Here is a 23,085-nt window from a genome sequence, read left to right as displayed (position 1 = left end):
GAAGCAGGGGTTAGAGGGCACTTCTCCTGTGTGCCCTGACCAGGAATCAAACCCAGGACATCCACACACCAGGCTGACGCTCTACCACTGAGCAAACCAGCCAGGGCCACTCTCTATCTCTTTCTAAAATCAATAACCCTGGCAGATGGTTCAGTTGGTTAGAGCATGGTCCCAATATGCAGAGGTTGCACATTCCATTTCTGATCAGGGTGCATACAGGAACAGGTCCATGTTTCTGTCTCTCCCTCTATCCCTTCTCTTCTCTAGAACCAATAAATTTAAAAAATTGCATGGCCTGTGGTTGCACAGTGGGTAGAGCTCCAACCTGGAGCGCTGAGGTTGCTGGTTTAAAACCCTGGACTTGCCCAGTCAAGGTACAAGCTAAAATCAACCAATGAACAGCTAGAGTGAAGTAACTATTTCTCATCCTATCTCTGTAAAATCAATAAATAAAATCTTTAAAAAAAAAATTTTAAACAATAAAATTTTTAAATTTTTTGCCTGACCAGGCTGTGGTGCAGTGGATAGAGCATCAGACTGGGATGCAGAGGACCCAGGTTCGAGACCCTGAGGTCGCCAGCTTGAGCGCGGGCTCATCTGGTTTGAGTAAAGTTCATCAGCTTGGACCCAAGGTCGCTAGCTCAAGCAAGGGGTTGGTCTGCTGTAGCCCCACGGTCAAGGCACATATGAGAAAGCAATCAATGAACAATTAAGGTGTTGCAGTGCGCAATGAAAAACTAATGATTGATGCTTCTCATCTCTCCGTTCCTGTCTGTCTGTCCCTGTCTATCCCTCTCTCTGACTCTCTGTCTCTGTAAAAAAAATAATAATTTAAAAAAAAATTTTATTTATTGATTTTAGAGAGGAAGGGAGAAAGAGAGAGAGGAACATCAATCTGTTCCTGTATGTGCCCTGATGGGGATGAAACCGGCAATCTCTGAGCTTTGAGAGGAGGCTCTGATCAACTGAGGTGCCCAGCCAGTGCAGTAAATTATTTTTTAAAAAGGAACAGATCCTGCCTGACCTGTGGTGGCGCAGTGGATAAAGCGTCGACCTGGAAATGCTGAGGTCACTGGTTCGAAACCCTGGGCTTGCCTGGTCAAGGCACATATGGAAGTTGATGCTTCCAGCTCCTCCCCCCTTCTCTCTTTCTCTCTCTCTCCTCTCTAAAAATGAATAAATAAAATAAAAATTTAATAAAAAACAAAAACAAAATTAAAAAAAAAAAAGGAACAGATCCTGCCTAGGTCATTGCTGCATCTCTAGTACCTAGCACAGTACCTGCTATGGAATAGGCACCCAATATTGTTGTTAAATGAAGAGGAGAATGGCTTGCCTATCTAGTGCTGGATCCAGTCAGAGGTATGGCATTCTCCAGGATCAGATCTGCCCTGTTATCAGGCAAGGGTGGAGCTCTAATGTTTTTATCCCACAATGCAAACTCAGACACAATCAGAAAGTAGGGCAAAACTTTCCATCTCTTTGGGGAAAAGATGTACGACAAAGGGTGAGGACAGAGAAAAACAAACAACCCATAAAATATGAAGAAGGCCTGACCAGGCGGTGGCGCAGTGGATAGAGCGTCGGACTGGGATGCAGAGGACCCGGATTCAAGACCCCGAGGTCGCCAGCTTGAGTGCGGGCTCATCTGGTTTGAGCAAAAGCCCACCAGCTTGAACCCAAGGTCGCTGGCTCCAGCAAGGGGTTACTCGGTCTGCTGAAGGCCCGCGGTCAAGGCACATATGAGAAAGCAATCAATGAACAACTAAGGTGTTGCAACACACAATGAAAAACTAATGATTGATGCTTCTCATCTCTCTCCATTCCTGTCTGTCTGTCCCTGTCTATCCCTCTCTCTGACTCACTCTCTGTCTCTGTAAAAAATATGAAGAGGAAAAATAAAGAAGTCAGAAAGGATAAAGTAGTAGCAATCCTCAGATTATAAGTGGGGGGGGGGGGGTGAGGAGAGCCCTGACTGGTTAGCTTAGTGAGTTTAAGTGTTCTACCAAAACACCAAGGTTGCACGTTCAATTCTTGGTTGGCACATATAGGAAGTGACCAATGGATGAATGCACAACTAGGGCACCACTATGTGGTACAACAAATGCTTCTCTGTCTCTCCCTCCCTCCCTTCCTGTCTCTCTAAAAAATCAATTGAAAAAAAAAGTGCCCTGGCAAGATAGTGGGATGCACAAAGGTCACGGTTCCATTCCCTGATCAGGGCACATATAGGGACATATCAATGTCTCTCTCTCTCTCTCAAAAATCAATAATTTTTTTTTTTTTGGTGAGAGGAGAGGAGATAGTGAGGCAGACTCCCACATGGGCCTCAACCAGGATCCACCTGGCAAACCCAGCTGGGGCAAATGCTTGGAAACCAAGCTATTTTTAATGCCTGAGGCTGACATGGGATCAGTGAAGCTATCCTCAGCATCCTGGGGCCATGCTCGAACCAATCAAGCCACTCTGGCTGTGAGAAGGAAAGAGGGAGAGAAGGGGAATGGAGGGTAGAAAGAAATAGTCGTTTCTCCTGTGTGCCCTGACCGAGAATCGAACCTGGGATGTCCATATACTGGGCCAATGCTCTAGCACTGAGCTAACTGGCCAGGGCCAAAAAAATCAATAAGTTAAAAAAAGAATCTAAGGGAAATAAAGGACCGAAATCCAGGGGATTCTACAACCTTTAAGAAAGGGTTTTGGGCCTGACCTGTGGTGGTGCAGTGGATAAAGCCTCAACCTGGAATGCTGAAGTCGCCGGTTTGAAACCCTGACCTTGCCTGGTCAAGGCACATATGGGAGGTGATGCTTCCTGCTCCTCCCACCTTTTCTCTCTCTCTCTCTCTCTCTCTCTCTCTCTCTCTCTATTCTCTGATATGAATTTAAAAATAATAATAATTTTTTAAAAAGAAAGGGCTTTGGAATCAGGTGGAACTGGGGTCAAATCCTTGCTCTGTCACTTATCAGTTGTGTGGCCTCACACAATTAACTTTAACTCTTAGTTTCAATTTTCGTATCACTAGATACCTCTCAGGATTACCATAGGGAGATAACGAAGTAATATCAAAAAGTGTCTGCTACAATGCCCTGGCACATAACAACCAGTATCTGTTGAACACTTTCTATTATTATTATAGTAACACCCCATCTTCACTAAAGAAGTAACAACAGCAGCCTAAAGGCCAAGAAATTTTCAATAATGTGTAAAAGTGTCTAAATACCTATTGTACTAACTCCTTGTCATCCAATTTAAGATTTAATTGCTTTCTCCCTGAGATTACTTGTCTCTGCCTAGCTCTCAGGTCACATCAGCAGGATCCCTCGGGCCAGAGGAATTACTCCGGAATGTTTAGAGCATATGTGAGAGTGTTTGCCAATATGTGGCCTGCCTGGAATAACTGCGAATACATTTCTCATTCACTCGGATCACCATTGGCATAATGGCCAGTCTTGTAGCCACATGTATTATTTGGAGAACACCAGATCCCAGGGTCCCCATACCTCCTTTTCTCAGTCCACTCTGCTTTGATCGAAAGCCTTATTCTCTCTAATTTGTGGTACCTGCCTGGGGCTAGTTTTAAAATCGAGATGTGTGGCCACATATTGGCAGACACTCTCAACACGATGGTTGTTAACTGTAGAGCCTCTGCCTGGAGACTTTCAGAGGGTACAGTTACCATGACAACCAACAGAAAGATGGCAGGCTGGAGAAAGGATGCAAATAAGCAAAAGGGAGGCTAATTTCATGATGACAATCTGACCATGACAGAGTACGCTCACTCACAGATGGGAAAGCACTGTCCAAGTCATGACCAGGTGACTGTTATGAGAGAGGAAAAGGGATGGGGGGTGGAATTTACCACTGAGAGACCAGAAGAGGGAGAAACTGGTTGCCAAGGCAACTGAGGAGAAAGGAATGAAAAAACGGGGCTTTACCACAGCAGCAGAAAATTGCTTCTAGCCAAGCAACACAGGACTGTTGCTATAGAAACAAAGAGAACGGGATCCTACAGACCATGGGGAGAATTATCACTAAAATGCTGAGCAGGAAAGACTCCTAAATCAGAATGGAGCCCGTTGTCCAAAACAAACGAGAAATGAGAAAAACATCGTACCATTTCCATTCATTGTAATTCTACCAGTCCTACCAAAGGAAAATGGGAACATATTTTGTAATGCCTTTATGGTATTTTATTTGTACAGCTATCTCCCTACTAATCCTCTGAAGTCTAAATTATACTAAGAATAGTTCCTGCAAGATAATCTGTAACTTGAAATCATAATTGGAGAGTTTAAGTTCAAGGGAAATTTGGGAAATTGAAGTCTATGACCAAGAGTTAATAAATATTTCTAAAAAAAACACAACATTAAACCCTCTAATGTAAAGCTTTACAAGGTAATAAGGAGACAAAAGGTGACAAAAGGGAGTCAGGGAAGCTATTTGTACTCATGCCCAGGTATTAGCTTTGACTCCCTCTCTACCTTTTATAAAGTCAAGTAGGATGTAGTTCAAATCTATTCTAAAAGATAGCTCAGGGAGAAAGGAACTCTGTAACATAAAGTATATATATGCGTATATGTAGAGGTGAAGGGTGGAGAAGCTTCAACATACTCCATTGCTTAGAGATTCTGTTGGGTAAAGAAATTTTAGTTTAAAAGGCAAAAATGTTGGGATCAAATCAGTCTGGAAGAGCATTATCTAAAATGTAGGAATGAGCCTGACCAGGCAGTGGTGCAGTGGATGGAGAGTCAGACTGGGATGCGGAGGACCCAGGTTCGAGACCCCGAGGTTGCCAGCTTGAGCGCGAGCTCATCTGGTTTGAGCAAAGCTCACCAGCTTGGACCCAAGGTCGCTGGCTTGAGCAAGGGGTTACTCGGTCTGCTGTAGTCCCACGGTCAAGGCACATATGAGAAAGCAATCAATGAACAACTAAGGTGTTGGTTGCAATGACAAACTGATAATTTTTTTTTATAAATAAATTTTTATTTTAATGGGGTGACATCAATAAATCCGGGTACATATATTCAAAGAAAACATTTCCAGGTTATCTTGTCATTTAGTTCTGTTGCATACCCATCACCCAAAGAGAGATTGTCCTCCATCACCCTCTATCCAGTTTTCTTTGTACCCCTCCCCCCCCCTCTCTCTCCTTCCCTCCCCCCACCCCCCGTAACCACACACTCTTGTCCATGTCTCTTAGTCTCGTTTTTATGTCCCACCAATGTATGGAATCCTGTAGTTCTTGTTTTTTTCTGATTCATTTATTTCACTCCGCATAATGTTATCAAGATTCCACCATTCTGCTGTAAGTAATCCGATGTCATCATTTCTTATGGTTGAATAGTATACCATGGTGTATATGTGCCCCATCTTCTTTACCCAGTCTTCTATTTTTTTTTACAGTGATTGAAAGCCTTTAAGCAAACTCTTGGCCAATACAGCAAGAATCCATAAAAGAGTAGTGTCCTTAACATGTTCACCAAGTCCAAGTTGGCCCCATCACCATGCCAAATCCCTGAAAAATGCAACCCAACCCCAGTTCAGTCTGTTAGGAGCTGTCACAGGGAGCAGGAGTCCAGGAAAAGTCCGCATGGCACTGGAGTTGTTGTCACCATTCTATACTTTGCAGCTCATGTCCAAGGACAAACTGATAATTGATGCTTCTCATTTCTCTGTTCCTGTCTGTCTGTCCTTATTTATCCCTCTCTCTGACTCTCTCTGTCTCTGTAAAAAATAAAAACCCACAAAAAAACAAAAACAAAAATAAATAAATAAAATGTAGGAATGAGGTACTAGCGATGCTCAAATTACTTAGAGGGTAATAATTCCTTGCTTGCTCATCTGAAAGTCCACAGCCAGCTACCTAATTGTCACCCACAGTGTGTGAGTGTTATATCCTAGGGACAGATGTAAAGTCGGGCTGGGCCCCTCTGCACGCACCTCTTCTTTAGGAAATTGAGAGCAGTACATTGGGTTGGATGCACATGGGAACATGGAAGAAAAGGAGTAAGGGAGAAGTACAGAAAGGTAGAAGGGAAATCTGGGTGATGTCCCATTAGTGTTTATTATATTACTTTCTATCTTCTGTATATTTTAAATAATTTATTAAAAAATTTTTTTTAGAAATACAAAGAAACATAAGAAGAAGATGAAAGGTGAAACCATCCATTAGAGTGGAAGGCCCATTCAACATGAAGCACCCAGAAAACTCAAACACTCAGGATGGAATTCTGGAGGATGCTGTGATTGTCAAGATAGAAGGAGGAATGTGCCATAGGAGGACTGAAACATCTATTTCCAAGGTAAAAGAAAGTTGGGTCAAAGACCAACACTGGGTTTTTGGTACAATGCAAGATGCCTTTGCAACCTAACCCCATACTAATTAGGTATCCTAAATAAAAAAATATTTCCTGCAGGGCTATTTCATAATGAACTTGGTTCCTGTATTAGTTTTCTAGGGCTGCTATAACAAACTATTACAAACTGGGTGGCTTAAAACAATAGAACTACATTCTGTCACAATTCTGGAGGCCAGAAGTCCAGAATCAAGGGGTGGGCAGAGCCATGCTCTCATGCTTCCCTCTATGGAAGAAACGTTCCTTGCATCTTCTAGCTTCTGGTAGCTGCTGACAATCCTTGTCATTACTTGGTCTATGGCAGCATGACTCCAGGCCTGCTTCTATCTTCACATGGCCGTCTTCTCTGTATGTCTCTGTCCAAATTTCCCTCTATTTAGGACACCAGTCTTTGGATTAGAGCCCAGCCTAATCCAGTATGACTTCATTTTAATTTGTTTACATCGGCAAAGATTCTATTTCTAAATAAGGTCACACTTGTAGGTTCTGGATAAACCTGAATTTGGCTGGGGATATTATACAACCCAGTACAGTGAGTAATCACAATACCTGCCATTGGTTTGGTGAATTGCTTGTTTCTATTGGTGATTGCTTAATTCAAATTTGGGAGCATCAGAATTGCTCAACACAAGCAAGGGGAAGAAGGGTAGAGCTCACCATGTTGTAGGGTTTATGTTGCACCCAAAGTTGACTTCCAGGGTTTGCTTCAGAGCACACCAGACTGTTGCTCACTTTGGGCCTTCTCAGCTCTGAGAGAGCCTGCATACACACAGGGCATCAGTTAAGGCCGCAGAATCAGAGCGGGGAGGTGCAAAAGGGGAGGGGAAAAGATGTGTCATCCTTGCATAAGGACCATGCTAATCTTCTCTGTATCATTCCAATTTATTTTATTTCCTTTTTTTTTTTTTTTTTTTTTTGTATCATTTGTTTTAGGGTATGTGCTGCTGAAGCAAGCACTTCAGGACTCTTTTAAGCTTTCTTCTGTACTCCTCCGACCCCTTCTCTTTCTCATGGCTTGGCATATTGAGCCATCACCATCTTTATATCCTGATGCATTTCAAGCCTGTATCTTCATTTCAAACCCTTTTCTAAAGCTTCAGTGTCACATTTCCCACTTCCTCTGTTTTGGATGACCCCATAACTTCAATCTCTGTGTCCCAAACCACAATCAGTTTCTTTCTCTGACTTCCCTATTTCAAAGACTCACAGAGGATGTGTGCTATTGAAAAGATCCTCTTAGAAATCTAGTGCGATCCCTCGATTTGTAAAAATGAGACCACTCAGCCAGCAAATCAGACCAGATTTCTCCCCTTTCCTCAGGTTCCATACAACCTTCCCAATCCCCTTTCCCCAAAGCAATTTCCTGAGTCTAGAACACTGTTTCCTCTTCACTTAGTCAAATACTACTGGTACTTCTAGTTCCAAAGTCACAATATCCCCAACAAGAACTTTCTTAATGACTCCAACAAAGTGCTCTCTTCCCCTTCCGAGGCTTGTAACCCTTGTCTGAGACACATTTTGCCTTATTTTGTAATCATGATTGCATGCTCATAAACTTCCGTAAAGAACTATAGCTTCAACTTCCTTGCTGTTAACTATGTGGGAGAAACTATTTTAGACACTTACTTACATATAATAATTCATTTACTCTTTCACAACAGTTCCATGAGGTAGGTATTACTATTATATCCATTTTAGAGAAGAAGGAAACTCATTCAAGGAGGTGAATGATTTGCCCAACATTACACAAGCAGTAAGCCTAACTCCCTGTTCTTAACCATTATACAGAGTGGGGCAAAAGGAGGTTTACAGTTGTTCATATGGATTAATAGATAATAATTAAAAAATAAACTGCGTTTTGTGTACTCACACTATAAACCTATTTTTGCCCAACCCTGTACTATGCCATCTATACCACCTTATGTGAGTATTTCTGTCTTTTATCTCTGCAGGACTTGGCTCTAACCCCTTTCTCCAATGTTTTTCTAAATGTGACCTCAGGATTCTACCTCCCTGCTTGCTTATTAGTAATGTCGATTTCTGGTCCTGAACTACTGCATAGGGGTCTGGGAGGTGGTTAGATTCTAAAACCACACTGATGTTTGAAAATTCCTGCCTGAATAAAATAGGCACTCGAGGACTTAAAAACTGAATGGAATCAGTTGACTCCAGCTCAGATCGAAGGCACTGCAGTACCAAGTAGGAACAAATGGAGGGCACATATTGGCAATAGCATCACAGACTAGCGGCTCCTGCCTGCCATGGGTCACGGGGTGCTGTGAACTGGTCAGACTCACATCTTTGCCCTCCTTTCCTCTTTTGCCTACCTCAGTCTCCCCAAACTCCTTCCTCCCAAATTTACTCTTTTTAAAAAAAAATTCATTGATTGATTTTATAGAGAAAGGGAGAGGGAAAGAAACATCAATTTGTTGTTCTGCTTATTTATGCATGCATTGGTTGATTCTTGTATGTGCCCTGACCAGTAATAAAACCTGAAACTTTGTCATATGGGGATGACGCTGTAATAAATAACCAACTGAGCTATATGGCCAGGGGTACGTTTATGGCTTCTTTTTTTTTTTTAGATTTTATTTATTGATTTGAGAGAGAGAGAGAAGGGGAGTAAGAGATGGAAGCACCAACCATAGTAGTTGCTTCTCATATGTGCCTTGACCAGGCAAGCCCAGGGTTTTGAACCAGCGACCTCAGCATTCCAAGTCAGCACTCTAGCCACTGCATCACCACAGGTGAGGCCATTTGCCGCTTCTTGAGGCATCAATATATGTACTCCAGATTACTTTAAAGTGCTCCTTCTAGGAAGCTTTCATATTTCACCAATTCCTCCTGTCTGTCATCTTTCAATAGGATGAATCTTTATTCTAGGTATGGCTTGTTAAATGATTTAAATAACACTAATCATTTGGGGAGAAAATACTTGAAAATTATATATTCGATAATGGATTAATATTCAGAATACATAGCAACTTTTTTTTCCCTACAGAGACAGAGAGAGAGTCAGAGAGAGGGACAGATAGGGACAGACAGACAGGAACGGAGAGATAAGAAGCATCAATCATCAGTTTTTCATTGTGACACCTTAGTTGTTCATTGATTGCTTTCTCATATGTGCCTTGACCGTGGGCCTTCAACAGACTGAGTAACCCCTTGCTCGAGCCAGCGACCTTGGGTCCAAGCTGGTGAGTTTTGCTCAAACCCAATGAGCCCGCGCTCAAGCTGGTGACCTCGGGGTCTCGAACCTGGGTCCTCCACATCCCAGTCCAAAGCTCTATCCACTGTGCCACCGCCTGGTCAGGCAATATCCAGAATATATAGAGAATTCCTAAAACTTAAAAAAAATCCAATTCAAAAATGGTCAAAGAACTTGAATAGTCATTTCTCCAAAGAAGAAACACAAATGGCCAATAAGCACATGAAAAGATGCTCAACATTACTAATCATTAGGTAAATACAAATCAAAATCACAATGAGCTACTTCACATCTATTAGGATGGCTGTTATTAAAAAAAGAAAGTATTGCCTGACCAGGCGGTGGCCCAGTGGATAGAGCGTTGGACTGGGATATGGAGGACCCAGGTTTGAGACCCTGAGGTCACCAGCTTGAGCGTGGGCTCATCTGGTTTGAGCAAAGCTCACCAGCTTGAGCCAAAGGTCGCTGGCTTGAGCAAGGGGTCACTCAGTCTGCTATAGCCCCCCAGTCAAGGCACATATGAGAAATCAATCAATGAACAACTAAGGAGCCACAACGAAGAATTGATGTTTCTCATCTCTGTCCCTTCCTGTCTGTCTGTCCCTTTCTCTCTAACTCTGTCTCTGCCACACAAAAAAGAAAAGAAAAGAAAAAGAAAATGTTGGAGAGGATGTGGATAAATTGGAACCCTTGTGCATTTTGGTGGGAACATAAGATGGTAGAGCTGCTGTGAGGAAGCGAAATGGTTTTCTGAAAAAATAAAAATGCTGCCTGATCAGGCGGTGGCGCAGTGGATAGAGCATCGGACTGGGATGCGGAAGACCCAGGTTCGAGACGCCGAGGTTGCCAGCTTGAACATGAGCTCATCTGGGTTGAGCAAAAAAAAGCTCACCAGCTCAGACCTGAGGTCGCTGAGCAAGGGGTCACTCGGTCTGCTGAAGGCCCATGATCAAGGCACATATGAGAAAGAAATCAATGAACAACTAAGGTGTCGCAACGAGAAACTGATGATTGATGCTTCTCATCTCTCTCTGTTCCTGTCTGTCCCTATCTATCCCTCTCTTTCTGTTCCTGTAAAAAAAAATAAAATAAAATAAAAATAATTAATTAATTAAAAATGCAATTGCCATATGATTCAGTAATTCCAGTACTAAGTATACATACCAAATAACTGAAAGCAAGGTTTTGAAGAGATATTTGTACACCCATATTCACAGCAGCAGTATTCACAATAGCTAAAATGTGCCATTCAGATGACCATTAACAGATGTATAGATAAGCAAAATATGGTATATGCATAAATGCAATATTATTCAACCTTAAAAGGAAAGTCTGGGCCCTGGCCGGTTTGCTCAGTGGATAGAGTGTCAGCCCAGCATATGGACATCTTAGGTTCAATTCCTGGTCAGGGCATATAGGAGAAGCAACCATCTGCTTCTCTCCTCCCTACCCCTTCTCTCCCTCTTCTCTCCCGCAGCCAGTGGCTAAATTGGTTTGAGCATTTACACCAGGCACTAAGGATAGCTCAGTTGGTCCAAGAGTATCAGCCTCAGGTGCTAAAAATAGCTCAATTGATTCGAGCAGCAGCCCCAGACAGGGATAGCCAGGGGCATCCCAGTGGGGTGCGAGAGTTTGTCTCACAATCTCCCCTCCTCTCACTTAAAAATAAAAAAAGGAAAGTCTGACATATGCTACAACGTGGATGAACCTTGAGGATATTATGCTAAATGAAGAAATCCAATCACAAAAAGACAAAGTGTATGATTCCACTTATGTGAGCTACTTAGTCAAAATCAGAGAGACAGAATGGAGAGTGGTGGTTGCCAGGAGCTGGGATGGGGGGGGGCAGTAGGAAGTTATTGTTTAGTAGGGATAGAGTTTTAGTTTTACAAGATGAAGAATTATGGAGATGGTGGTGATGACGGTTACATAACATTATGAATGTATTTAATACCACTGAACTGAATACTTAAAAATGGTTAAGATGGGCCTGACCAGTGGTGGCATTATGGATAGAGCGTCAACTTGGGATGCTAAGGTCCCAGGCTCAAAACCCCAAGGCCGCTATCTTAAGCATGGGCTCACTAGCTTTTTTATTATTATTATTCATTTTAGAGAGGAGGGGGAGAGACAGAGAGAGAGAGAGGAGAGACAGAGAGAGAGAAGGGGGGGAGGAGCTGGAAGCATCAACTCCCATATGTGCCTTGACCAGGCAAGCCCAGGGTTTCGAACCAGTGACCTCAGCATTTCCAGGTCGACGCTTTATCCACTGCGCCACCACAGGTCAGACTCACTAGCTTGAGTGTGGGGTTGCTGCATGAGCAAGGGCTCACTGGCTTGGCTGGAGTCCCCTGGTCAAGACACATATGAGAAGCAATCAATGAACAACTAAAGTGTTGCAACTACGAGTTGACACTTCTCATCTCTCTCCCTTCCTCTCTAAAAAAAACCCAAAACCAAAAAAATGGTTAAGATGGTAAATTTAAGTTATGTGTATTTTACTACAATAAAAATAATTAGGAAAAAAAAGATAATAGCTAAAACATGCTAATAGAATGCTTACCATGAGGCAGGCACTGGCCTAAACACTCCACATGTGATACTCACTCAAAAAAAAAACACTAATCCTTTACTGAGCACTTACTATTGCTTACAACAATCCAATGAAGCAGCTGTTATTATTTATACATGTTTTACAGATAATAGGGCTAGGAGAAGTTAATAATTTGCCCATGGTCACATAGCTGGAAAATGCAGAGCCAGATTTAGAACTGAAATCTGTTGGGTGGGAGAGACCACTTACCCATAATGCTCCTCATAAATTTAAAGGCGATCCATCACTTCCAGGGCACCTACTGGACCCCTGGCATCGAGTCTCATTGTTCTTAATAACTCACCTGATTAGAGACTTTAAGAACTTATTTACATTTCCTTGGCAAAAGAATGGTAACATTAATACAGTTGACTCCTTTGGCAGCAGTTCTAAATAAAGACTTTAACAAGAGCTGCCCACTGGGCTGAAAGTAGAAATGCCCACACCCCAACGGAACTTAAGCTGACACATTTAGATACCTCCCCTTCACCCCTCCCCACTCATCCAGTCAGTCATCCATCATCTCCCAACTCGTTATCTTATCCTTAGAAAGGAACCTCTCTTTCCTCTCACTCCCTCCTATCACTTCCAGATCTACAAAGGCATCCCCATTCCCCTTTCTTTCTTAAGTAAATATTCTGCAATATCTTGACACTAGAGGCACTTAAGACAAATTCAGCATGTTTAAGATAGCTACCTGTCTCAGTCCCCCCAGAATAGATGCCAACAGGGGCAGGAGTTAAGCACATGCATTAACTTTTTGTCTAACAAGATGACTTTTGTTTTCTACACCAAGGGTGGCTTCTCTGCTGCCCCTTATTGTCTATGTCCACATCAAGTTGGGCATGTATTCTCCGAAATCCAGGAATAAAGTCCTGGCTATTTTCAGACAAAGATAGAAGTAGGAGTCTGTAGAAATGAGCTAGGAAGGAGCTTAAAATACTTCACATTCCAGAAACTACCTCCCTGCCCCCCAGGAGATGGCTTTATTCCCACTCCCTTCTCAGCAGCATAAGATTCAAAGTTGCTGAAGCTTGGAGTCTTGAGGCTGGTGCTAGCTGTGTGGGCTTAGATAAATGACTTAAATGTCTCTGAGCTTCAGTTTGCTTATCTGTAAAATGGGGTGTCACCATCCTGTTCTCCAGGTTATTGTGAGGATTAAGATATATAAAACAACTAGCATCAGTGCCTGTACCGAAAGTCCCTTCTATCTTATTGAGGGCCCAGGAATTTTTTTCAAGGTCTAGTGAAGGAAGAGAAGTCCTACAAATTAGTCTCTTGATAAATATCCTCAAAAAAGAATAGAAACAGAGTTGATAACAACTAAAAGGGAAATGGAGTTCTTTGTCTTCTTTTTTTAACCAAGCACTGACCAGTTTTATTAAAGGTTTTTTTTTTTCTTTTTTTTTGCATGATTTACTTTCTACAAGTCTGTTTTGGCATGCTTCCAATGACACCAGAATCACCTGGATCATTGATAGCCAGTGTGCACATTCTCTGGCACTTCCCATATGCTGTGCCCAATTCAATATGATTGCCACTGTAGTGACGAACACCAATCAGTCTTGGCCAACATGGCATAGTATTCTTTTTGTTTGTTTGTTTTGTTTTTAATTTTTTAAAATTTTTATTTATTTTTATTTTTTGTGGCAGAGACATAGAGAGTCAGAGAGGAAGAGGTAGGGACAGACAGGAAGGGAGAGAGATGAGAAACATCAATTCTTCATTGCGGCTCCTTAGTTATTCATTGATTGATTTCTCATATGTGCCTTGACGGGGGGGGGGGGGGCTACAGCAGACTGAGTGACCCCTTGTTTGAGCCAGCGAACTTGGGCTCAAGCTGGTGAGCCTTGCTCAAACCAGATGAGCCCGCGCTCAAGCTGGCGACCTCAGGGTCTTGAACCTGGGCCCTCCATATCCCAGTCCGACACTCTATCCAATGCACCACCGCCTGGTCAGGCGGCACAGTATTCTTTTGTTGTTATTAAGTGAGAGGCGGGGAGGCAGAGATAGACTTCTGCATGCATGCACCCTGACTGGGATCCACCCAGCAAGCCCCTACCAGGTGATGCTCTGCCAGGCTGGGCCGCAGCTCCGTTGCTCGGTAACTGAGTTATTTTAGCACCTAAGGCCAAGGCCATGGAGCCATCCTCAGTGCCCAGAACCAACTTTGCTTGAACCATTTAAGCCATGGCTGTGGGAGGGGAAGGGAGAAACAGAGGTTGTGGGTGACGGGGGAGAGAAGCAGATAGTCACTTCTCCTGCGTGCCCTGACCAGAAACCAAACCTGGGAATTCCACACGCTGGGCTGATGCTCTACTGCTGAGCCAACTGGCCAGGGCCATGGTATTCTATTTCAGATTTCCTCAAAGCCAGACAGTTGTTGGAGAGGATGACGAGCTTAGCTTTGCCTTGTCAGATTATCTTCAGAGTCTGTTTGTACCCCAGCACATACTTTGTACTTTTCATAACAAGTTGGAGCCCAGAGTTGACTGCCTCCAGCGACTTTGTCGTCTTTCTTGTGGCTGCCATCTTCCTGCCTTAGGTGCAGGGTGGCCCCCCAATCAAGAGCAGCTGCCAAGTTCAGAAATGGAGTTTTAAGAAGAGTCCCAGTAATTCAAGCCTGTTTTTATCAAACAGCTGCTTATGGACTGGGTTTGGTGATGCAGGGGCAGTGGGGGTAGAGTGGAAAGTTTAGCTGACAGGAGACTGGGTTTGGGATTCTGATTTTGTTATGTGCCTTTGAGCAAGAAACCTCTTTGGGCTCCAGTACCATGGGGCAGATTTTGCTTACTTACCATGTTGTGAGGATGGTCACTTGGCAAACATGAGGAAATTAGAGCAGCTTTCTGACTCTTCTCAAGCTCCATAGGAGTGTAGGCAGCCGTATTGGCTTCAGCTGTAAGGCTGGAGTACTTGAGGTGAAGTGGCCTTCTCCTGCCATGATGCTCATAGCCTTTCTGAACAGCAGCCATTTTTCTTTCAGTCCCAGAAGGGGCCTCTCCAGGGCAAAATTGACCCTCCTAGCCCACAAATGGGCAGAGGGGATGGTCATGAACATTTGCTCCACTTCATCCCAGTAAGTGGCAGGCACAATGGCCCCATGGAGAGAGAGTTCCAAGAAGCAGTTAATTAATGGAAGTCCATGTTTCCCTTCTCCATACACCCCATGCTAGCAAAACAAGCTGCTCATTACTATGCAGTGGTTAAGACTTCTGGCTGTGGAGATAGGCAGAGCTGATTTCAAATTCTAACTCATTCATTTACTAGCTGTCTAACTTTGGGCAGTTCGTTTTACTCTTAGAACCTCAGTTTCCTCTTCTGTAGCCCTGGCATGTGACAGGTGTGGCATAATATGGAGAAGTGAGCTTAGATATAAGCAGCACTATATCAGGAAGAGCTATTATTAAATTCCTCCTCTTGCATTTACAGTATGTTTATGAGAACTATGGGAGGGACAGGGAGCCTTAATTTTCTTTCATTAAAGCCAGAGGAAAAGAAAGAAAAAAATCATTATATCACAATTCTCTTGAGAATTTTTAAAAAGATACCCTGCAAAGGGTCATTATACCACTAGAGTAAGAACAGTACTACCCTAAAGAATACAAGGCTTTTCAGTTTAGAAAGTGGTTTATCATCTACTTTTTCATTTAATACCTGCCAAACCCCTGTGAGGTAGCATTTATCCCCATTTTACAGATAAGGAAACTAGGACTCAGAAGATAAAGGTAAAAGGCACAGAACAAGTGGTGGAACCAGGATTTCAAGCCTTCCAAAGTACAAATGCAGCACTCTTCGCAATTCACAAGAGAATTTCGTGTTCACCAAGTGCTGAGCCTACACTGTTTAGACATGTCTGAAATGGCATTTCAGGAACCCAAAGTGGAATGACCAGGTTAGCAACGTGGTTAGAGAAATGCAACCCTCTGGCTCCCTTGTGGCTACCCTGAAATAGTCTTCCTTGGTTCAGGGAGACTTAGTTGGCATAAGTTGCCTCCACTCTGACATGTTTGAGAAATCTTTTATTAGATGTCCCAGAAGGCAACATTTTAAAATCAGGCGACCAATAATCACAACTAAATACAAAATTTCAGGTAAACTTGCCTTTCAAAATAAATCAGACTCTTGCGACAGGAGAATTGCCCAAGAGGTTTTTCTTGTACAAAAACACCACCACTTTGCAAAAGGCATATACAAAAATACAGTATTAAAAAAAAAAAAAAAAAAAAGACTGCTCCCAGCATAATACCCAACAGCAGCTTATAAAACACAAGCTATTCAGGCAAGACATCAGAAACCTACTTCCCACCTGTTCTCCAAAGACAGTTCCAGAAGTCAGTTGGCTCCCGAAAACCATGCTCCAAAAGGTAGAGGGTTTTTTCCCCCCAAACTTCTACTGGGGTTCTGTGGGGCCAGGAAGCAACCTCAGAAATAGACTATCGTGCATAATAGGTTTGGAAGTAGCAGGTCGCTTTCCAGAGCCATGTACAGCCCTCCACCATCCTCCCCTCCCCCACTTTCAGACCCACAACCAGCAGACACTGGCTGCTCTGGGCAGAGTTCTGGAGCGGTGTTGATCCTTCTTCCAGGCTATGCCTAGGGGCTCCTGAGGTTGCCCCACAAGACACTATGGGGTTGCGCGCCTTTTGCAGACTAGAGGCTCAGTTGGAGGTGCCAAGTCCTGCTGGGGCAAAATCCATCACGGTCCACGAAACAGAGCCCCCACCAGGAAGGTAGGCCATATTCTGGAGCACTGGATGAGTCCCAGCAGCTGTCCCAGGAAGAACTGTAGTAAGGCCCAGATTCTGGGAAAGGGACTTGACTCATGTCAGGCTGGCGGGCTGCCCCAGGGTGGCTGCAGAGCCAGCAGCTCCCTGGAGTTGCATGAGGACAGGTTTGCATGGTTTTAGGAGAACTTCAAACTTATCAGTCAGGCATTGAGATGAGAGGGAGCCGGGAAAGAGGAAGCAGTACAGTCCTCACTCCTGAGGTGGGTGCCTTTTCTCCTTGGAGAAAAGATTCCAAGATGGAAGACACCTGGGCTAGGGGACAAATTCGCAGCCAGGACTCGAGCCTTCCCCAGGCCCGGATCCGTCTCCCTGTGTCTTGGGGAAATAGTCCTGACCTGTGGGAAAGGGGTGCTGCACAGCCCATTGCATAACGAAGGCAGAAGGAAACAAAACAGTCCCTTGTGAGGATAGAACAGTCTCTCCCTCAGAGGGAAGGGCCCCGAGGGCTTTGAGACAAAGAATCTAGAGGCCAAGCTCTTTAAATGTCCTCAAGGTCGCAGCATTGAGAGTGGGAGGAGGGGTGTCATCTAACATTATAATATATATGTATATCTTAAAGGTTTCCAACTTCTCAGCTACCGTAAAGTGTCTGACAGTGAGGTAATGGTACTTGTTGATCAAGTCTGTGAGCTTGTCTTAACCCAAGATAGCTCGTGTGTCTCCTGGAAAAAGGAGCCTCAGGGATGGCGTCCAGCCCCAGCTGTCCTAGCATCACCCCAGAGACACCAGTGGGAGCATCCTTTCCCAGCCTGAAGCTCATCCGGAGTGTGAGATTTCATGCAGGCTGGAGACCCCGACAACGCCCACCACCTGTTGCATAGCATCTGTCAGGCTTTTCTTCAGAGCTAGAGAGCTCGGCAGACCACAAGGCTCCTCAGTCAGCCGCCTGCCTGCGAAGCCAAAGGCTCCAGAGAAGACAGCGCTCAAGTGAGTCAGGGAAGAGGGAGAGCTGGGTTTCCAGGTTTCTAAGAATGCAAGCCCTTATTGTGTGCACCGGCTGCAAAACATCCTGGGATCTACTGTCCAGACTGTCCCACCATAACCAAAATGTGCAAATTACTAAGGGGGAGAGAGCAGGTTAAAAAATAAATTCGGGACTTTGTAAGAGAGCAGTCAGGCTTTTTGGTCAGTTAGTACCCACTGAGGTACGCAATTCTTTTCTGCAGTTGCTGCTGCCGGCATCGGAGCTGCCTTTTCTCTGTAGCCATCCTCTTCTCGGCCCCCACCAGGGCTTGCAAGTATTCCAAGGCCTTGCTCAGGATCACCACTTTGGGGGCCTTGGAGCAGCTGGCCAGGGTGGGTACCTGGTCCCTCAGGGCCAAGAACCTCGAACGGAGGTCATTCCGCCTTTTGCGCTCCAGGAAGTTGTGGTTCTTCCTCTTGGTCACATCCTCAGTGTCAGAACTGACAGGTTTGGGGTGGCAGGACTGGGAAGCCTCACTTTTTATAGGTGAGGGGCTCACAACCTCTTCATGTATCTCATCTTCCTTCTCCTCTGGAGCATCTCTCTCCAGAGCCTCTTCTTGGGGACTTCTTTCTGGAGCCCCTCCTTGGGAGCAGCTTTCTGGAGGAAAACGGGCAGCATAGTTGTGTTGTTGCTGATGGATGGAGATGTGGAAGTGTTTCATGCAGGGATCCAAAGGGTCTGCTCGCACAGTGATGGTGACCGGCTTCCGTACATCCAGGGACTGTCTCTTCTCTACTGTCACCACATCAATTTCTTCACCCTCTGTCCAAGAAGAGAGATCAAGAGAAGGAACACACCCCATGAGAAACACATGCAAAGACCCTATACTAAGGCTTTGGAAAGGAGGTGACATTTTCCCCAATTTAGATATAAACAAATTGAAGTGAGGGGAAAGACAGCTGATTCATTTGTAACAGGGTAAGGGCCAGAGTGAAAGAAAGGAGGGGAAATAAGCAAGAAGGAAAATATTCTCCAATTTCCTTTTGCACAGCAAGGCTTAGATAAGAACAAAAGGCAGACCCAAGCCAACAGCCCCCAGTCTGCAGAGGCTCTCCCCTCCCCCACTGAGAGGATGGAGAGAAAGAGCTATCGGCCTGGGACAAAGTTTAGCTATAAAGATCTTCCCCAGTCGGGCTCTTTCATGCCCCATCAGAATTGTAAATGAGGGGTCTGTGGGCAGAGTTGCCCTTTGTTCCTGCCCAGCACAGCCTGCACTTGGGGAATTGTTACTTTTCACAAGTTATAAATCCTATTATTCCCCCACCTCTCTATTCTACTATCCCTTTCAGCAGAAGATTCAGAGAAGGGAGGGCTACTACGCATCCCTCCTCACTCACAGAGGGGAGGGAGAGGTTTCCCTTAGGGGCATTTTGCTCCTGGGTTCAGTGGGTTTCTAAAGTCATCCATCATTTATAGGTTGCCTGCCCCACCCCCTTCCCTGGACCAGACAGTGATGGGTTTGTAATCGCAGGGCGGCAAAAGCTGCAGGAACTTCACAAAGGTATAAGCGACCATTTCCAAGCTACCTGTGCCAAGGGCAGGAATTGAGCAGGAGAATATCCCCATACAAGGGCAGAAACACCAGGGATCCGGAGGCACCTGGACATGTCCCCATCATTCCCTAGCTTGAATGTCTCTTAGGTTACCCCAACCAGAAGAGGGGCATTTTAAGGTAGTAAAACCTTCCTGCTCCACGTTTTTCAGCACCCCACATAGAAGACCACCTTAATGCTTTTCAGCCTGACAACAGAAGAGCTCAGTTCTGTCTCTTTTGCATATCAGGATGCTAGAGCCCCTTTGTCAGGAAGGCTTCCATTGTGTGGACAATCGCATTACTTCTCCATTAATAAAACCTGACCATTCAGGCCGCCTGGCCCCAAGGCCTGTGATTGGCTGGCTAAGCCGTGTTTGGAATGCTGTTTCACCCAGCCCCTACCCCCTATTGGCTGAGCTTTGCCATCAGTCACTCTCCCCACCCCCCTCATTGTTTGCAATCTGTTGCATTTTGTTCTGGGCCATGTGGCCTGTGAACCAGGAGCTTGCAAACAGGTTCAGGTTAAAGGGCAGGTCAGAAAATGATTCAGGAAGCTCCCCCACATCCCAAACCTTTAATATTTCAATGTTGAAGGTTCTGCCTAAAGAAGAAATAATGTAATACCACTGTTCTCCTTTTCAGAGAGTATTGTCTAACTCAACTCTCTGAAATACCTCAGCTGCACAATAAGGCCAACCCCCTCATGCACCAATGGAGAAACAGAGCTAGATCAGTCAAGTCCACAAATCACCTTTGTGACATTCTGGACCTTTAAACTAAGATCTCCAAACTCCCGAAATGGTGCTCTTCCCACTATACCACTCCATCAGCCTTTGTAGAGGTACAACTTTATTGGTTTCTTGATCTCAAAATTCCCATTCCAGCCATTAAACAAACACAAGCTCTTGGTGTAAAGAGTAAGCAGGTTAAAAATGACCTTAAATACAGTGGACTGAAAAAAACTACCTTTTAATTTTTCTTGTTATCCTTATTTTTCTCTTCAAGTGCATGATGACTTTCATACCCCATTCCCCAGTTCCAAATGGTAATGTAAAAGTTAGTCTTAAAAGGGACAAGGAGTTTTCTCTGTCCTGATTTACCTGATGCTAGCCTCAGTCTGCACCCTATAAAAACACCCTCTCTGCTATTCTCATGGGCACAGAGGTCAGAGAAGAGGTTAGGTTAAGAACGTTGTAGTCTGTCTGGTGGCACATGATGCTGGTCTGCCCTCAGTGAGGTTTACACTTTTATTCAAGCATTGGGGAAGGGGTCTGGAGCTCCATATCCTTGATCCCAGTATCTAGCCCAGAGTCTGGCATGGCACATAGTAGGGGCCAGTGAACATTTTTTGAATGCAAGGAGGCAGCTAAAGCTCTCAGATGGACTGGGAGGGAGTTAAAGGGACACCTTTCCACTTTGGTCAAAGCAAGAAGGCAAAGTGTAGCCCTTCTCAAATAAACTACAGTTTATTTGTAAATATTTTTAGGTTAGTTTATTTATTCTAAACATCAAGGAAGAAGTGCCTGGCTTCAATGGAAGGTTGGTCAAAGAGGCTGGCTAGATGGCTGGAAGCTGGGGTTCACTTAGAGAGATTTCCTATTTCTAAGCCTCAGTTCTTCCATCTGTTCAAGGGGAGAGTTCATTTCTCCCCCTCCTGTCTCATGGGTAATGGAATGGATGCACAAATGGTAAGGGGTGAGCACATTTTAAAGTAAAGCAGACAGGAGACTAGATTTTTAAAAGGATGAAGGCTTTGGCTTTGCACAAAAGGCTCCTCAGCTTCTTCTCTCCCTAGGGGAGTGTGAGTTTTCCAGGAAAAGAGGCAGCAACAAAAAACTTCAATCCTGGAGTGACCCTTAAGGGACCCCCTTCCAGCCTCCGGATGACAGAAATCCCCTACAGTCCAATCCCAGTATTGTCCTCTCTAAGCGCCAAGCCTCACCCAGTCTCCCTCGTCCCCTGGGGCTCCAATCATCATCAAAGAAATGCTGGCTCCCACGCCACTTCTTCAAACTGTTTACTAACACACCCACGTGCCAGACAGACACCGCTGGGGGCTACACCAGAAGCCTCAGCCAGAGAAAGGGGGAGGTGGCCGAAGGGCTAGCGAAGACTCGGTGTCTGACCTCAGCGGTAATTCTGGCCACCCATGGGGTGCCCCCCTCTTGGTTGGCCCGGGGCGGTCCTTACCCGAGTCGCTAGGGCTCTCGGACCCCGAACAGGCCTGGGTCTTGGGCTCGCCCAGCGGACAGGGGGCAGCGGGCACCGGGTTGCCGACTTCGAGGCTGGGGGCGCAGTCTGCGGCGGTGGGCACCTTGGGCGGGTTCCCCCGGGGCGCACCAGTGGCGAGCCGGTCGCTCACCGCTCTCTCCAGCCGTTCCCGGGCCGAGAAGCCGCTCCACATGCAGTCACGGCGGATGATTGAGGCATAGTTCCTGCCCCAAGCTTTTGAGTGGCCCCGGGATTCTGCCTCATCCACGGCGCCTCCTCCGGGCCACGGCTCCGGGGGACCAATTCCAGGGGCCGGGTCCCCGGCGCCGAGCCCCGAGCCCCAGGGCGGCGACGTGGGGGGCGACGGCACCAGCTCGAATTTCTTCCAGATGTCCTCGCTGGGCGCCGTGGAGCGGTAGAAATCCTCCCCGCAGTCATAGTCGTAGAAATAGTGCTGGTACGAATCGAAGTCCATGTCCGCTCCCTACGAGAGGGAAGGGGGACGTGCTGACTTGGGTACGGGAGGCGTTCCCGGGTCCTCCCGCACAGTCGGCTGCAAGGCTCTTGTCCCACCCGAACCTCTGTGCTTGGAACCTACGCCCTTCCCTCGCGTCCCGGGAAGCCCGGTCCTGGGTCAGTGTGCCCAGGGAAGCCGCTCACAGCGTGCGGACAAGGCTGCGGGGAGCGAGTTCAAAGCAAACTTTGCCAGCGCCGCCCGGAGCGCAGCTCCCAGGGCCCTGCCGTGCCAGGCGGGGACGCGCTGTGTCCAGAAGGCAGCCTGCAGCCCGCCCCCCCGGACCTGTGCCCGTCCCCCGGCCGCCCCTAGCCTCACCTCGCTCCGGCCGCCCGCCACCAGGAGCAGACCCGCTCCGGGCCGGCTAGGGGCAGCCCGGCAGCCCGCACACAAGCACATGCGCGCCACCGAGCGCGCGGCCCGCATTCAAGAGCGCGCCTCCCGCGCGCGCGCCCGCCCTTCCTCGCTCGTGCACGGAGGACCCGCAGCTACCGGGATAGTCGCGGAAGCGCGAGATGCAGGCGCATTGTTTCCCAGCTGCCTTATATCTCGTCGCGCGCCCTGGGCCCTGGGACCCGGGGGCGGGCCCTACGGGACAAGCCCCTCCCCCTGCCCGCCCCCTCCCTGAAGTCGACAGGTGGGAACGGTGGAGTCTCCACCACACCCTTGCTGGCTGCTCTCTCCCGCTCTATTTTAGTCCCTATATACGGTATATCCCCCAAATAAATTGCACACTGGGGAGCGTAAGAAAGGCGGCAAACTGATGCAGCAGGGCTGTCTCCTAGCGGAGTCGTGACTCTTCATTAAGATCTGGGCGGCCCAAGCCGACAGAACCGCGATCCTTGCCCACTCTGTGCTAGGTACGAGGACTACTCCCCGCCCCGCCCTGCCCAGCCGCGCGAGCTTACTTCCCT

General features: G+C 46.0%; 1 protein-coding gene and 2 pseudogenes across 1 annotated transcript; all 3 read right to left on the bottom strand.

Annotated features, from left to right (window-relative positions):
• Window positions 1-7,166: 7,166 nt before the first annotated feature.
• Window positions 7,167-7,246, bottom strand: LOC136332765 (U6 spliceosomal RNA; annotated as a pseudogene).
• A 4,631-nt stretch (window positions 7,247-11,877) lies between these two features.
• Window positions 11,878-16,073, bottom strand: LOC136330053 (large ribosomal subunit protein eL30 pseudogene; annotated as a pseudogene).
• Window positions 16,074-16,162: 89 nt separating this feature from the next.
• On the bottom strand, window positions 16,163-22,735 carry MYCL (MYCL proto-oncogene, bHLH transcription factor). Its single transcript, XM_066269538.1, has 3 exons — window positions 22,490-22,735; window positions 21,637-22,141; window positions 16,163-18,674 (listed from the first exon to the last, which is right to left on the bottom strand). The coding sequence occupies exons 1-3, from the start codon at window positions 22,595-22,597 to the stop codon at window positions 18,076-18,078; spliced, it is 1,212 nt and encodes a 403-aa protein (XP_066125635.1). The 5' UTR covers window positions 22,598-22,735; the 3' UTR covers window positions 16,163-18,075.
• Between the last annotated feature and the right edge of the window lie 350 nt (window positions 22,736-23,085).

Source organism: Saccopteryx bilineata, chromosome 3, assembly GCF_036850765.1.
Source record: "Saccopteryx bilineata isolate mSacBil1 chromosome 3, mSacBil1_pri_phased_curated, whole genome shotgun sequence".
In the NCBI taxonomy this organism is placed as follows: Eukaryota; Metazoa; Chordata; class Mammalia; order Chiroptera; family Emballonuridae; genus Saccopteryx; species Saccopteryx bilineata.
The sequence above is the reverse complement of the archived record's forward strand: the minus strand, read 5'-3'. Positions and strand labels throughout refer to the sequence as shown.

Bases quoted from the DNA above. Each gene is read 5' to 3' on its own strand.
- MYCL (XM_066269538.1), bottom strand. From the start codon at position 22,597: ATGCGGGCCGCGCGCTCGGTGGCGCGCATGTGCTTGTGTGCGGGCTGC. The intron at 22,142-22,489 runs GTGAGGCTAGGG...TCCCTCTCGTAG, and splicing joins TGGCGGGCGGCCGGAGCGAG to GGAGCGGACATGGACTTCGA. The intron at 18,675-21,636 runs GTAAGGACCGCC...CTTCTTGGACAG, and splicing joins CGAGAGCCCTAGCGACTCGG to AGGGTGAAGAAATTGATGTG.